The following is a 15,213-nucleotide window of genomic DNA, read 5'->3' as shown; positions in this document are numbered from 1 at the left end:
TCCCAGCCATGTCTCAGTTGAATCAAAGACACTCCCCCCACTATCGATTGAGTGATCGACGCGGCTAACCTCGCGTTATTGACGTACCCGAACTATTTGATCCAACGCAACCCGACAAGACGGTCAATCTTGCCAAGTGCAGTGCATTCAGCTACACTTTTTCTTCTCTCTCTCTTACGATTCTGTCATCGATATCGAACTGATCATGGAGGAGCAATTGGTCCTTGCGTCGACGCCTGCAGACGGCGTACGCGTCCTCGCGTTAAACAGACCCTCCAAGCGAAACGCCCTCTCGCAGGAGCTCATTACCGTGTTTCTGGAACAGCTGAACACGGCGTCCAAGGACGATGGCGTGCGAGTCATTGTCATCACCGGCAGCTCTTCTTTCTTCTGCGGTACTGTACCCTGTCCTACCCATACCCATACCCATACCCATACTCTGTACGGGTACCCATGGGTGAATCCACACGCCACAGGGGTATAGAGCCCCCCCGGCACTTGTCGCGCTCCAAGTTAGTGGCAGGGCTAAGCTGAACTGGAACTGACGTACCAATGATTTCTTTAGCGGGAGCTGATATCGGGGAGATCTCGCGGCTCGATGCGGAAGACGCGCGGGGCTGCCGCTATCTGGCGGACCTTTGCTCGGGGATGCAGGCCGTGCGCAAGCCCTTGATAGCTGCTGTTGAGGGAATGGCGGTGAGTTTAGTTCTTTTGACTACGGTACCCGAGGTGTTGGTTGAGGCTAGACTGACGATACTTTTGCTGGGGATTGACAGCTCGGAGGGGGCTTTGAGCTTGCTCTCATGGTGAGTTGAGCCTTTTTTCCCTTCCCTTCCGTGGACGGAACCCGTGGGTTTGCTGACGTCTCACAGTGTGACCTGATCTTTTCCGCGGACGGAAGCCGCTTCGGTCTTCCAGAAGTCAAGATTGGTCTCATCCCTGGCGCTGGTGGTACACAGCGTCTGACCAACGCCGTGGGAAAGTACAAGGTGCGTCCCCCCCTCCCCCCCCCCCCCCCCCAAAAGCCTCGTGTTACCCTAACATGCGTGATACAGGCCATGCAGATGATCCTCCTTGGTCAGCCCATATCAGCGGAAGAGGCCCGGTCCGTAGGTCTTGTCGCGCAGCTGTATGAGAGCGGCAAAGTCCTCGAGCACGTTGTGAAGGATCATGCATCGACGCTTGCGGCCCTGAGCCCCACGGCGCTGGGCTTGGCTAAGGAGGCTATCTGTAGATGTAAGTGGTCATCATGTAGTTTCGTATGCCACGTTGACTAACATGCTCATCATAGCTGATAGTTTGGGGGTCGATCATGAGTTTGAGAGGAGTTTGTATTACTTTGCGTTTGGGACGCGGGATAAGCGAGAGGGTGTCAAGGCGTTCTTGGAGAAGAGGAAGCCAGAATGGGGGCCTAGGTAACTGTACGCGTTGGTCCTTCTGTAAAGTGGCAGTATATGCATGACGCAGTGATGATAGTTAACGTTCAAAGTGTATGCTTCTGTGGAGGGATATCATTGGTGCGCGGTATATGCCTGTATTCTCTTGGACGATCCCGCGCTGCCAAGCTTTGCTGTCAGTTGATGATATTGTCGATCATTGATTATCAATTGTCCGGCCTGGCTGGCCTCAGTCGAATCTCACTGCTCAGTTCTCACATTTTCAGGCTCGGCACTGAGCTTGTCAACCTCTTAACATTTGTGTACACAGTCAGCGCTTCTGTAGTCTTGCCAATTATTCTTAGGTGCTAGGCTCTGGCATTGGTACATTCACTCCTGTCTTGTACCCCCTCATGAATATCAGGTGATTACATGTTCATGTTAACGTGTATCATGCGTACTAAACGCCGTCCCATCTCGCCTCGGTGGACTACATACGCAAGTCAAGCTCGGAACACATTCCACCGATCATACAGCATTTTTCAAGCCTCGTGCAGCGATGGGCCTTGACTGCAAAGAGAAGGTGATGCAGGGGTCTAGGTTGGACCGGATCTGTTGAAGAAATTTAGCTGCATGCCAACACATGGTCCGGCACGGCACGCATAATCGAGATGTAACGTCGTTTGAGCAAAATCGACGTACTTTCTTGAGTCTCGACCAACAATTGTGGGAAGGTTCTTTGATTTGCTGCCATGGCAAGGGTCTTGTCAAAGCGTGCATCAATACCCTGTTGGCACAAATGCTAAACCGGCCGTCATTAACCAACAATGATTCTCGTGGCCGCGTGCAGTATTGATGCCACGATACGAGTTGGCCAACAAAATGCTCATAGGCCAACACGAGAAACTGCGCAATTCGCGCACAATTACTACATTTGACCATACAGAGTCGTACGATTTATACTCCAGGCTAAGGGTGATCCTCCCGCATCTCATCGTCTTAAGCAGCGCCACGCCGCGACTAGGTAGCAATAGCTCGTGGTGAGCCCCTGGTATAAACTCAATTCATCATTGGTTAGTGCACTCAAACGCCCAGGGTATCGTGTTGGTTGACTTTGGACACGCTTTCGATAGTCTTCAATGTAACATCCATTAATGCAGCCTTGAACTTTAAATAAATGGAAAACGACCTCTCTCCGAACCGTGCCTTTGCCGATAAGACCTTGCCGCGGCGGAGTGTCACTGCGGATAGAGCGCTTGTGAAAATATTCGATATTGATAATGTGTCAAGATTTGTACCCGACTCATCAATGGATGATTGACAACTATATAAGTGAAGAAAGCAAAGCAGAGATCTTTTTAGTTTATCGTCCATACTGGTCAGCAGAAACCGAGTTCATGAATGTAGTACCAGCCAGTCGGAGAGTATCAGGCTGAGCCATCGATCCATTAGGATTGAAGTAGAAATGTTCGCCGTATCCACCGCCATTGTTGAAAACAGGCCACTCGGGAACACCGGAAACTACAAAGGTTAGTTTGGCATCGCGCATGTAGGCAACATGAAAAACTTACTTCCGTGTTCGTTGGGGTTGAGCTCGGTGATGAAGCTGATCCACATATGGCTCACAAGCTTAGCGAGGTCGAGAACCTCCTTTGATGCGTTGACAAGAGGACCTTGACCCTTGCCGTAGCCTTGGCCGAGCATGTTGTAGAAAACGTAAGCGATTTCTACAAAGTGAGGAGTCCCGATGTAGTCAGCTACGCTTCATGTCAGCCAACACAAATCATCTCGAGTGCATGAGAGATATACTTACGCATGTTGGTATTTGGAGACTCGAACAGGTACGCATATGAAGTCACGTTATGCTTAGACCAAGCATCAGTTCGCGCACGTCTCCACGACATGAAGAGCTGGTCGCCCTGTAGGGCAGCCCATCTCTTATACTGCTTCTTGACAGGATCGCTTGATTTGTAACGGTAGCCCGATGGAATTCCAAGAGCGTCGATGTTGGGATACAAAGCCAAGAGTGTATCAATGGTATCAGCATCAAGCCCAGTGGCTTGAAGCTTAGAAACAGCCTCTTCAGTGGAGTCAACACCTGGCAGACCGAAGAAGCTACCCTCATCAGCATTAGTTCCAGCCATGAGAGGCACCTTGGTGAAGTTTCCGTTGGCAAGAAGCTTGGAGGGATAGTTGGGGACAAAGTCATCGTCAACGACGGGGTAGAAGCTGCCTTGGATCTTGGTGTTTGTGGCGTTTAGTTTCTCGAAGGGAACTTGGCGGAGACAGGCAAGCTTATCGGATTCCTTGTCGCAGCCAACTGCCTTGACAATAGTGTCGTAGCGCTGCTGGGGTCCGGTGTAGTTCTTCATGTCAGTGCCGTCAGCTCCAGATTCGGCGATGATACCACGGAATAGCCCCTCATCAACGCCTCCGTACGCCATGGCTTGGTAGCCGACGTTACCACCACCGGCGCTCTCACCGAAGATGGTAACCTTTGAAGGGTCACCACCGAAGGCAGCGATGTTCTCCTTGACCCAGTGCAGGGCAATGCGCTGATCCTTCAAGCCAAGGTTGGCGACTCCGGCATCGAGGATGTCCTTGCTAGCCATAAAACCCCAGAAAGAAAGTCTGTCTGTTGATCGTTAGTCACAGGTCTAATTGGTAAAAGATAGTCGACTTACAGTCGACGGATACTCCGATGAAGGGTTTGCCCATCTTGACAGACTCCTCTACCATGAAGCTCATGTTGTAAACACCGTTGGCGCTAAAGTCCATGGTCCAACCTCCACCGTGGATAAAGACACCAACTGGGAGTTTCTCCTTCTTGCTGCCTTTGGACATAGCAGGCCTGACGATGTTTAGTGTCAAGCAGTCCTCGCTGAAGGTCGTAGGACCTTGATCAGCGCTGTTCTACATAGTGTCAGAGATTTCACGTGACCATGAGAGGGGAGACTCACTCCATAACCGACACAGGAATCCGCATACTTGGTGACCTTCTTGACCTTGAAAGTCTCGTTCAAAGGCTGAGGGTTCTGAAGGCGAAGTTGCCCGACAGGAGGTTGAGCAAAGGGAACACCGAGGAAGAGGTCTTGATCCAATCCAGCGACATATTTGCCCTCAAGCGTACCGTTCTTGACTCGCACAGAAGGTGCTTGTCGTCCAAGAACGCCTTGAGTGAGAAGGGCGACCGCGGTGGCCAGTTTCAGGAGAGAAGGCATGGTGAAAGGAAGGCTTGGCGTGACACTTCTGAAGTCTCAGAACCATCTTGCTAGAGGAACTCGACATTATTTATTATTCCGAGGATCTTGGAGAAAATCAAGGCCTTGGCTAGCTTGGTCAACCCATAGACCAAAGCTCCGGCTAGAGTGCCATTGAGCGGAGAACAGAAACGTCATGCGGAAGAATTCCCATAAAATCCATCAAAACCTCTCAATGCATCACGTATATTATCTACCAGGGATACCACGCCCATTCCCTATTTAGACCACAATTCCGAAGATTCACGCTTGCCGAGGTCAACTGCCGTCCGCCTTTTGGTCTGAATCGCAAGTCGAATGATGCACGCAAGAGTATTCCCCATGGGGAATCGCAAATAAAGCAATGCATGCGGGGATCTTTGGATGGCAAAACATCGGGAGACTTGAAACCCCGGATATATCGATGGGGAACCACAAACGGGCCGTTAAGGTTCTTGTGATCGGACCGTAATTGGCAGTTCGACCACTAGTGACGGAACCATGGACCTGGAATTGGTCGAGGGGGGGGCACTTGGCTTGGCCGATACTACCTTCGTCATGATTATAACCAGTCATGATCGTAAATTCCGTCGGTTTTCACGACTCGTGGGTTGTGAATGTCATCTATTCTGCAGGTCAAGATGGTACAGCCAATAAATGATGTGTATTTCTCCCCAAATTCTCGTCTGCAATGTAACCCTAGCTAAACGAGCCTAAGAATATTGAACCTCGATATTGAACTGGTCATTTTTGTCATCAATCAGCGTAACCTTGACTCCCCATCCCGAGGCCTCAAACGACTTCTTCCCATTCATCGACAAAGTCCCGTCGTTCAACCGCGCCATTGGCATCCCCGTAGCCGTTCGATCCGGGCGTCACATCCAAGACCTTGATCGAACCCTCCGACATGGCTAGCGTTGTATCAACGGTATACAGAAGAACTCCCGGGGCGCAAATATTCCCATCAACGCCCTTCGCAACACGAGCTTCGACTACCAAAGCAGAAGTGTCGTTCTTAGCAACGACACTGGCCTTGACACCGCCCTCAACTTCAACGGGAGTCAACGTATGCTTTGTCGTGCCACGTTGAGGGCACAGTCAATAGCTTTATCGGCCAACCATCCATGTCTCCATTTATCGCAAGCAAAGAAATCAGGAGCCACTCCTCCCACATTTCCTATGATACTCCATCCTCCGGTGTAGTAGCCAGTCGGCAGGTCCGGCGTATTAGGGTAGTAGTCGGGCAAACACATCGAGTGTCAGGTCTCGTGATTGACCGCCTTATAGCCCCACGAGATGTAGGGATCGGCGCCGAAGGTGACAGCTCTTCTGGAGACAAGTTTCCCATTCCGTGTAGACTCCGTGTAGACACGCTGAAGCTGGATCCGAGCGTTCGGGTCATCTTGTCGTTGTTGCGTGTTGTCGCGATGTACAGAATGTCCGTCTCGGCGGGTGCTGGTCTTGCACCGTTGTTTGTATACGCGTCGAGAGCATCTTGGATGTAGGACAAGTGCTGTTCAGCGCTAAAAACCCTCTTCCCCCTTATAAGATGCTGCTGATTTGGGCATGCGGTAGAACTTGGTAGTATCGGCTGTGATATTGAGTTCAAGCTGGCCGTAGCTGGCGGTCTGGTACCATTTTGCTGCATCCGGTATAAGAAGATCGCGTAGCTCTTCAACGGATTCAGAAGCTGGTGATTGAGCGTCGGAAAAATCGGCAAAGATCATGCAACCCTGGATCGTACCAGTCCTAGAAATACAGTCGTCCTGAAACCCCATGTCCAACACTTGAGTGAGCATCGGTTCTTGGCAGCTTGCAAGTTGTTGCAGCTGCTATCGCCGAAGGCAATAATGCCGACAATATACACGCCTTGAACAGCATCGTGAAATACGTCGGAGTATGGAGAGTTTCCACGACATTTTGGACGTCTACCCTAGTTTATATGCCAGATAATTTTTGAGTTTGCCGGGCGTACCAAAGCTTGGACTTGTAAATAGTGCGTTATGATTCCTAGCATGTTTCGTTTATATAGAAAACACGAGCTTTAGATGAAAAGGATGGCGATGCGAAACGCAGCCTTGAATAAGCTCCCGTTTCAGACCGTTCAAAAGTGGCTATCACCATTTAGGATCTGTACGAGGGATCAGAGTCATCAGACCAGGCCCCAAATGAATAATCAACTTGCATTTTAACTCGAAACAATAATTTTATATTGTGCTTTCTGAATTTCGGATCCTGGGACGCTGTCACGGAGTATCATAAGATCTGTTAGTTCTTGTTTCCTTCCTCCTGTTTCTCCCCTTACCTCCTTTGGAAGCTTCTTATGGTTAATCTGATAACTTGACTGGCAAACCTCTTTCCAGCATCAGAAATAGCTAGTGCAGATGACCCGCTTGATTTATCATAAAATCTTGAAGACCGGCGGAGAAACTCGGTGTATCAGGGCATGCCCTCAATTTCTTATAACGTTGAGCATGCTCTGCCAGATGGACAAGGCCCCTATTTAGCAGAAGAACAATCCTGGTTATTTGTTCCTATGTTGGGATAGCTTAGAAGGTCGATACCATTGTCTCTGCAACGGAATGATAGACGTCGGTTTCAGGCATCTGAAGCTTGGATGATATACCTGACCTCGAGACTAGGCACAAAGACTTTTCTTCACTCTCGAGAGCATGTCCATGGGCGATTCAGAGACTGCCAGTTACAGATCTTGAGGTTTAGTAAGAGTGGACAATCATTCGTTGGCCCCATGAGCTTTCAGAACTTCTTTGCCAGGAGCATCAAGACGAACTCAGAGGGGAGCCTCTAGCTTCTTTCATTCTCGGTCTGCAACTCATGGAAGCTTATGGAGCTCTCCTGTCACTTAGCTCAACATCCTAAAATGGGGACATGAGACTATTGTAGGTAAGGCGGTAAAGACAGCCATGGAGGTCCAACTGACCGTCCTCGAATACTAGAAACTTGACCATACCTGACATCACATGAAATCTTTTGCGACCCTAGCGATGATGATTTGTATCTCTCTACTTCGCGGGTGTATATAAGTTTGCATCGAAGTGGTTTCGGCACAATAAAGGTAGAAGGTAAAGCATCACCATCCTTCTCGCTGATCTCCTCGATCAGCGCCAATGCCTCCATCTCAACAACGGGAAACACCCAATGCAGTTTTCTGCGATCTTTCCGTAGAGATGCAGACCCAATGAATAACCTTCAAGTGACTGACTCCAAGTTGCCACTAGTTGGTCCGTTAGGAAGGCCTTTTTCACAAGTTCAGGTCACTCAGTATGGTGGTAGACATTTTGCTCTTTGTTACCGATAAGCCGTTGCGACTTCTCTTGAGCTCTCCGGCATTGCTGGCGTTCAAGTTGGTCATCTCTAGGCTAATTCCAAGTGACTAAGATTGAGTTGGTCAGTCAGAGTGATATCTGGGTCCTTTGCAAAGAAGGCGAGCTCAGGTTAGGATTCAGGTCGCCATTAGAAGAGGCTTGGATCCTCTGCATGATGACTTACGAACGTTTCGAACACCTCATCTTACTGATGTGAATACTATCTGATTATGGTATGAACTGCGTTGTTGAGTAGCTTTATAGTATATTTCAAAGATTTTTTAATTATTTAGTATTAAAATCTTTCCCAATGCCGGTCTAAACTTTTGCCAGCTCATTATATACCCAAGTGTTCGATGCTTACTTTACTGAAGTACGACATACCGATTGCATCTCATGACAATCTCTCTCAGCGACGAGCGGGAAATGAGCCTATCGAGGTTACAGGCTCCTCCTGTATCAAACTTTATGATACTGGGCATCCATTAGAGCAGGAGGAGTTGATGTGTCTCACATGAATAAGCTTCTGGAGACAAATGATATTTTTGACGATGCGTTACTACAAGCAATTCCTAATGTATCCTGGACAACGCACATGAAGGTGATGATTAAGTCCACTTGAGAGTAAATCATCACCTAGGAAAACCTCCGTGATCTTAGCCATGGCTAAGGTTGACCATAATGAAAAGAGTTCGTGAGAAATGAAAAGACGAAATTGCCATACCCTATAGCTAGCTAATCGAGGCGCCGGCATAACGGATATTGACGACTGACAGGTGCTAGTGCCTGAACCTAACGAGCCACAAAATTTGTTCGAAGATTAATTGCCCCTGAGCCAACGCCGCAAAAACTGACGATAGCTTCAATAGCGTGACAAAAGGAGTTGAAACAAATCGATAGCGTGGAGGGACCATGGCTCATAACATCGTTAGCTTAGGGTGGAACAGATGGACAGATGCTTATTGGTGGATGGGCGCGCTATTGACAAAGTGCGTTTTCAGGTGACAAGGATTAGAATCTGGTCAAGGACAAAACGAGACAGGGCTACCTTAGCCCAGGGGTATATCGGGACTTGGTTATCGGAGCAGCTTATCGGGACGGTCATTGAACAGGCAGAGCAGCAGTTGCTTTGCGCTTGAAGCATACAGACAGGGAGGTCACAATGCCGAAATGATCAAGGCCCAGACTGGCAGAGTACATACAGCATAGGAATGATTACCGGTCATAAGCATCATCGCCAAAGCAAGGGGGCGGGGGGAGCTCAGCAGCCATCCAATCACAACCCGTTTGAAGTGGCGTCTTTAGCTTCAGCTGAGGAATCGTACTGTAACAAAGAGCCCCCTCTTTTGCAGCTCAAATGAAGACAAAAGCAGGCAAGAGAGGAGAATGTTTCTCCTGTTCAGTGATTGAATATTGAAGCTTCACTTTGCGGCGATAGTGGAAATTTGAGGGGGCGTTGTTGAGGCAGAAAGAAGTTGGGCTGGCTCAAACCGTGGCGCCCGACCGTTGAGTCTGATGCTAGCGACGGCAGTTTCGGGAGGAGAAAAACAGAGTTACAGCCCTGCAACGTTCAAAGTTTATGGGGCGAACGAATACCTCGGCAGTGATATGCGATTGCGAGTGCTGTCTGACTTGTCAAGCTCAGTAGGCGCTGGGATTGATGGCAGAGACTGTAAAAGAACCAGTGCGTTCGAGAAAGACGCTGGAAGAGTGACGATTTCTGGGTAAGAAATTGCTTGGCGCAACAGGATCCGGTAAAGGGACCAAAACCAAAGTAAGCGTAAGCACCCCCGCATCGCGTGCAACCTACAGTGCCCAGTACAGTACATGTATCACCATCAATCAAGACTCTAATAATAACCTTATGAAGACACTCTTTTCATCTTCCATCTGATCGGCGGAAAACCCCTTCAGCAGAAACAACAGATCAAGGTTAATACTGTGGCCTCATGGTCCCCTTTTCTTCAGGCGTCGTCGCAGATTGATTACAGTGGATCAACGAGGCGTCAAGCCTTGACCAACCGTTATGAAGCGCTACCTGTACTGAGACAAGCACGATCGCTACGGTAGGGAGAGCAAAAAATGATACTGTATCTAAAGTAAGAACCCCCTGGACTCCAGTCAAAAGAGAGTCAGGGGTCTCTTGTCAGTTCCTTTATTCCCCCCTCTCTCAGCTCAGCTGTCTGTTACTTTTCTTGTCTTGCTTTATTTTTTATTTTTCTTGCTTTCCGACATTCCTTCTCCTTTACATTCTTTTTTTTATCCTCCCATTACACAGCAGATTTAATAGTCGTCCCCATCGCCACAAAATGACCGTTCCAAGGTCAAACAGAGCCGTGCTCTTGGCCGCCGTCGTTTTCGTCACCATATTTCTCGGTCTCGCGCATTTCCATCTCAAGACTCCCTCCGAGTCAACAGCAGCCGTAAAGAGCGGAGTGTAAGCATCCCCCCCTCCTTTTTCGCAGCGATAAAACTTTATCTGACAATTGAACAGCGACGAGCCCGCGCCTTTTGTCCCCGAGAAAGAAGCCGCCGCTGCTGCCCCGACTTTCGTACCCGGCGAAGATGAGGAGATTGGCGCGACACCCGCTGTTGAGGTCGTAGCTGAGACGCCGAAGCCTGAGGAGCATCACCATGCTGTTACGCCTGACAAGCCTGAGGCTGATCCTGCGGAGGAGCCTAGCGATCCTGAGGAGATTGCTGAGGCTGAGGAGCAGGCTGCGAATGCCTCTTCTACTCCCGCTGCTGCTGCTTCGCCCGCCGCTGAGCCGGAGAAGGAGCCTGACCACGACCATGACCACGACCAACAGCACGAGGAAGCGCACGACCACGAACATGAACATGAACATGATCCCGAAAGTGAAGAAGAGTTCATCCCCGAAACCGAGGTTGAGGAAACACCTGAAGCTCCCGCCATTCCCGAAGCGCCCACTGGTCCTAACCTCGACGCCTTCACACCCGACCAATGGATCAAGCCCGCCGTAAAGGTCAACGACCCTGAATACTACCCCTACGGCCACTGGCCCTCCAAGCTTCCATCCGACAAGCCCATCTGGACCCAGCCCCTCGGAAAGAAGCTCTGCATCATCGACCTCGAGAGTCGTCGCTTCGATAAGCCCGGCCAGCTCTGGTCCGACGAAATGACGTGGAACAAGAGCCGAGAAGTCCACGGCCCATCCGGCGGCACACTGAACCACTGGGTCTACTGTACGTCCTTCGCTTAGCTTCCCCTCCCGCCGTGTACTAATGTCTCAATAGCCAAGATCCACGGGTACCAGTACTACCACATCAAGATCAACGGCTACCCCGACCGTCGCGATTCATGGAAGAAGCCCTCTGTCCTCTCACAGGTTCTCAAGAAGCATGACGTCTGTGTCTTCATCGACTCCGACGCTCTCTTCAACCGTCTCGACCTCCCCCTCGAGTGGCTCATGAACTACTGGAGCATTTCCCCCCAAAACAACTCCCTCGCCCTGCCCTACGACCCCGACACCCAGCATAACCGCGACCGACGAGGAAACCTGTTCCTGAACACTGGTTTTATGATCATGCAGAACAAGAAGAAGACGTACGAGATCTTCAAAGAGTGGGATGACTGTGCCAACGACGGCGGCAAGTTCCCCGGCTGCACTGAGTTCCGCAACCGAAAGGGCTGGCAACCAACCGACCAGGGCGGTTTCGGCACGTTCATCCGCTACGAGTATCCCGATGAGATTCTGTCCCTGCCTTGTACCGAGGCCAACGGCTTTCCCGAGAGCAATTCAGGCTGCGACGGAAAGTTCATCAAGCACGTCTGGATCGGCAAGGAGGATCGTCTCGTCCAGGCTGTCGGTGCTGTCTTCCCCGGCGTTCTCCTCGAGACTTTCCACAAGCAGTTCCTCAAGGAGTCGGAGGCCTTCAAGACTTCCGAAGACGATCTGATCAAGCAAAACGGTATGCCTTGGTAGACGGTTCCTTTTTTTGGTGCTGGAGTTTTGTGCTTTACAGTGTTGATCGGCGTTTCAATTCCCCATGTGTACAGTTTGGAGACCAAGACACGGGAGTCGGGTGTATAAATAGAGAATGTAATTGGATATTGTTCTACGAGGATGTGGACGGTACGGCAAAGCCTGAATATACAAGTTTAAATCTTCATTTGGTCTCCCCAATAAGTCACGCTTGATGCATACAAGAACACGAGACCTCACTCCTTACATTGCGCAAACTTCAGACTAGTCTTTTATGAGTTCATAAGTATTTTTATTCATCTTTTCAGCCTCCCAGCCATTACCCCCTTCATAATTTTTTTTTAATAATAGCTTATAAGCTTATAAACCCCCTTTACTATTAAGTTATTAGTATTTTTAATTAATTAATCAATAAATAAATAACTTACGTCATCGTTGGCGTTGGCGTCGGCGGCGGTCTCAGGCTGGGTCTCCTTCTTTTTTCGCTACAAGTCTGTTAGCTAAATCTGTTCTCAAGTGGCTGCAAGAAGCATAACTTACAAGGGCTTCTTCAAAACGTTCCTAGACGTTGTTAGTATAGCTTTCTTCAGCAGATTGGATGATTCACTCACCTCGATCGAGGAGGGCTCGGCCGTCTTGGCCGTAAGTTCCTGTTGTAATATATTAGTAGACTCACGATAGAACATAGCTGCAATTACTTACATCTGCCTTTATCTGCCATTTCTGACCCAGAAGCGCTGTCAGCCACGTCTATTGTCATTAGAATAAACACTTACGGCAGCGGCGTCGATATCTCGCTACGCAGAATGTCAGTGGGTGTCCTCGGATTGCATACAAAAGGGGAAATACTAACCTGGATCTTTGTTTCCAGGGCCTGAAAAAACATTAGTAATTGATCTATGGCTTGATGTACACCAAAACTGTGGGTATGCAATAAACTCACTTGCTGCTGGTCCGCGAGGGACCGTCTCTCTTTGTCGAGAGTCTATATATCCATGTCAATGCACGTCCACAGTGAATACTACCTGTCATCAATCTCACTTCTGCTCGGTGTTTAAGCCACTATAGAATTGTCAGGGTAATGTTCAGTATTGGAGTCTTGGGAATATACTTACAGCCACCATCTGCGTCGCGTGCTAGAAAGAGAAACATCGTCAGTTTGGTCTTGTCATAAGTAGTAGCTAAAGTTTGTTGACACTTACCGCATGAGTTCCCTTTTCCTGAGCAAGGAGTTTAGCATGTGAGAATGAACATAAGTGGGATCATCGGGACACAGGTTGGACTGACATTGAAGTTTGGCTAGAAATTGAACGAGTTAGTCAGGAAAACTGATCGTTGAATGCATGGAAGAGAGCCGTTTCCAAGAGTGACTTACTTTTTTAACCCCCGCAGGGGAGGTGAGAGTTGGCTATCACGATGACTTAGAACAAATTCCATACCCAAACAGAAGAAGAGTGCACTTACAAGGGTGGCCGCGGAGGCCCCCGAATTCGTCGAGTTGGTAGACTAAGAACCTCCCTGTTAGAAACCCATGCCCCTCCAAGATCTTGATCTGTTCGGCCGATGATGGAGTGGTACGTACAGCTTGTCGTGACTGTGGGAAGGCTGTCAGCATGTGTACGACATTGAAAGATATAAGCGAATGCGACAAGGATGTTCCAAGAAACCTGATGCCAGAGGACAAGGGGTATGTGCTTACTCTGGTGTCCGAAGACACGGAAGTGATACGTTGCTAGACAAACATTAGCTATTGACTCACATAATCGTCGACTGTTCATGACTTACCGCCAGAGGCTTGCTGCTGAAATGCGCGGTCTATGAAAGTAGTCAGTAATCGTGTCCTTGAATTGATGATCGCAGTCGCATGTTATGGATGGGTTTTTGGGAGGGTGGAAGGGACGTTCGCACTTACAGATCGTTTGGCTGGCATCTAGAAGGACTGTCAGCAATCCTGTGCACAGCTAGACGTGTCGTTACTCAGGTGGTAAGTTGATCTTACTGTTGCTGATGTGTTGACTGCATGACCGGTCAGCTGAGAGTGCTTGGAATTGGGGGTGGACGAAGCCACGAAGGGGAAACTTACAAGTTGAAGAGTTTTTTAGGACTAGATGAAGACAGACATGTTAGAAGTGTCAAATATGGGATGGAGGACAAGTTGAACTTACACCGGTGGGCTTTTAACGGCGCTGTGCGAACTGCGTGTTAGCGGCAAGACGAGGAACGGCGGAAATGGGAACGTACGAGACTGCAATCAACAATTAGTTAGAAATAATCTCAACAGGATTATCGGCCAGGAATATCGAAAATAAGGGGGACTCACCGCGCAGAGGAAATCGGGGGCTTGCAGAAGAGAAAAAAAGGAGAGCAGCAGGAGATTTTGGCATCGTCATATTAGAAGCTTGACAGGCAGGTACACTCCTGTGAGCAACAACGCTAGGGTGACGGAAGGCATCACTTTCAGATCCATCACCATCAGCTGCTTCCTGTAATACGTAAATAAGCCAAATGAAATTATTAGGTAGGTAGGTACCTAGGTAGCTCTGTTGGTATCTAAACATAAGGTACGTGTGTGACTCAACGGCTCCCTCGTCGGCTCTGAAGCCCCAACCACGGTTCATGTGGGCATCAAGCTGGTCAAATTTGCCAATGCTCAAGTCTTATTTACTGAATCTTTCGACAATACAGTCTTTTGGGCATCTCATTGGGGAGGGAATAAGGCACACAAGTTCCACCAGATTGATGTAAAGCACCTGCGATAGGTGCTGTCAAAGCCCCAGGGATGAGAATCGTCGAGACGATAACGCCGTGAACACCTAGTTGCAGAGAAGTCACCAAAAGTTTCCTTGAAGGCAATCATGGTGGCGATGGGACCAATACTCCCAGTATCCATTCTAAACAACATAATCAGACAATCAATCCCATCACTTTCAGAATTGGAGAACATGCCCAAAAAGGAACGCAACACAGGAGGTTGCGACACCAGCGCTCGCATACAACGGCACCTTCATCTTCGCATTCAACAACTTTCAATGTATTCTGCAGAATCATACCTAACGAGAAAGATTTCTCCGTATTTAAGCTTATCTTTAGTTCTTGCGCAATCTTTTCAGTCGGTGTGATCACATTTTCATTATGGAAACGCAGACGCTTCGGATTTCCTCCTTCAAGGCTGATGGGACTGGCGGAGTTGCCACTCTTGGATTGATTACCTGGGGCGCTTTATCAGTTCGCGTTGAAGTCCATTAAGAGATATGCTTGTGGTGTGATGGAGATAACACTGTATTTCTTACAATCTCTTTCGCTTATCTGCTGTATGCTTCATGGG

At 49.0% G+C, this 15,213-nt stretch overlaps 5 protein-coding genes across 6 annotated transcripts; 2 read left to right on the top strand and 3 right to left on the bottom strand.

Annotated features, from left to right (window-relative positions):
* The first annotated feature begins 23 nt into the window (after positions 1-23).
* Positions 24-1,804, top strand: FVEG_08517 (enoyl-CoA hydratase). 2 transcript variants are annotated; one of them, XM_018897405.1, is made up of 6 exons: positions 24-395; positions 566-696; positions 777-806; positions 873-989; positions 1,056-1,236; positions 1,292-1,804. In XM_018897405.1, the coding sequence occupies exons 1-6, from the start codon at positions 206-208 to the stop codon at positions 1,417-1,419; spliced, it is 777 nt and encodes a 258-aa protein (XP_018755053.1). In that variant the 5' UTR covers positions 24-205; the 3' UTR covers positions 1,420-1,804. The 2 variants fall into 2 exon arrangements, with proteins under 2 accessions (XP_018755053.1, XP_018755054.1); XM_018897406.1 differs by having other exon boundaries at positions 1,056-1,804.
* A 935-nt stretch (positions 1,805-2,739) lies between these two features.
* On the bottom strand, positions 2,740-4,597 carry FVEG_08518 (hypothetical protein; the record flags this gene model as incomplete). Its single annotated transcript, XM_018897407.1, has 5 exons — positions 2,740-2,897; positions 2,948-3,133; positions 3,190-4,011; positions 4,061-4,289; positions 4,337-4,597. 5 exons carry the CDS (start codon positions 4,595-4,597, stop codon positions 2,740-2,742), a joined length of 1,656 nt encoding a protein of 551 aa, XP_018755055.1.
* Positions 4,598-5,407: 810 nt separating this feature from the next.
* FVEG_08519 (hypothetical protein) lies at positions 5,408-6,393 on the bottom strand (the record flags this gene model as incomplete). Its single annotated transcript, XM_018897408.1, has 2 exons — positions 5,408-5,664; positions 6,147-6,393. 2 exons carry the CDS (start codon positions 6,391-6,393, stop codon positions 5,408-5,410), a joined length of 504 nt encoding a protein of 167 aa, XP_018755056.1.
* A 3,645-nt stretch (positions 6,394-10,038) lies between these two features.
* On the top strand, positions 10,039-12,261 carry FVEG_08520 (hypothetical protein). The gene is made up of 3 exons (XM_018897409.1): positions 10,039-10,378; positions 10,436-11,148; positions 11,200-12,261. The coding sequence occupies exons 1-3, from the start codon at positions 10,251-10,253 to the stop codon at positions 11,886-11,888; spliced, it is 1,530 nt and encodes a 509-aa protein (XP_018755057.1). The 5' UTR covers positions 10,039-10,250; the 3' UTR covers positions 11,889-12,261.
* Positions 12,230-13,818, bottom strand: FVEG_08521 (hypothetical protein; the record flags this gene model as incomplete). Its single annotated transcript, XM_018897410.1, has 14 exons — positions 12,230-12,259; positions 12,317-12,373; positions 12,429-12,449; positions 12,500-12,538; positions 12,591-12,611; positions 12,665-12,685; positions 12,742-12,762; positions 12,832-12,873; positions 12,930-12,950; positions 13,004-13,024; positions 13,091-13,108; positions 13,588-13,620; positions 13,674-13,703; positions 13,801-13,818. The coding sequence occupies 14 exons, from the start codon at positions 13,816-13,818 to the stop codon at positions 12,230-12,232; spliced, it is 393 nt and encodes a 130-aa protein (XP_018755058.1).
* Positions 13,819-15,213: the final 1,395 nt, after the last annotated feature.

Source organism: Fusarium verticillioides, chromosome 10 (assembly GCF_000149555.1).
Source record: "Fusarium verticillioides 7600 chromosome 10, whole genome shotgun sequence".
NCBI lineage: Eukaryota > Fungi > Ascomycota > Sordariomycetes > Hypocreales > Nectriaceae > Fusarium > Fusarium verticillioides.
Note: the sequence above shows the minus strand (reverse complement) of the source record. Positions and strands in the feature narration are given on the sequence as shown.

Bases quoted from the DNA above. Each gene is read 5' to 3' on its own strand.
- FVEG_08517 (XM_018897405.1), top strand. From the start codon at position 206: ATGGAGGAGCAATTGGTCCTTGCGTCGACGCCTGCAGACGGCGTACGC. The intron at 396-565 runs GTACTGTACCCT...TGATTTCTTTAG, and splicing joins CAGCTCTTCTTTCTTCTGCG to CGGGAGCTGATATCGGGGAG. The intron at 990-1,055 runs GTGCGTCCCCCC...TGCGTGATACAG, and splicing joins ACGCCGTGGGAAAGTACAAG to GCCATGCAGATGATCCTCCT.
- FVEG_08520 (XM_018897409.1), top strand. From the start codon at position 10,251: ATGACCGTTCCAAGGTCAAACAGAGCCGTGCTCTTGGCCGCCGTCGTT. The intron at 10,379-10,435 runs GTAAGCATCCCC...ACAATTGAACAG, and splicing joins GCAGCCGTAAAGAGCGGAGT to CGACGAGCCCGCGCCTTTTG. The intron at 11,149-11,199 runs GTACGTCCTTCG...ATGTCTCAATAG, and splicing joins ACTGAACCACTGGGTCTACT to CCAAGATCCACGGGTACCAG.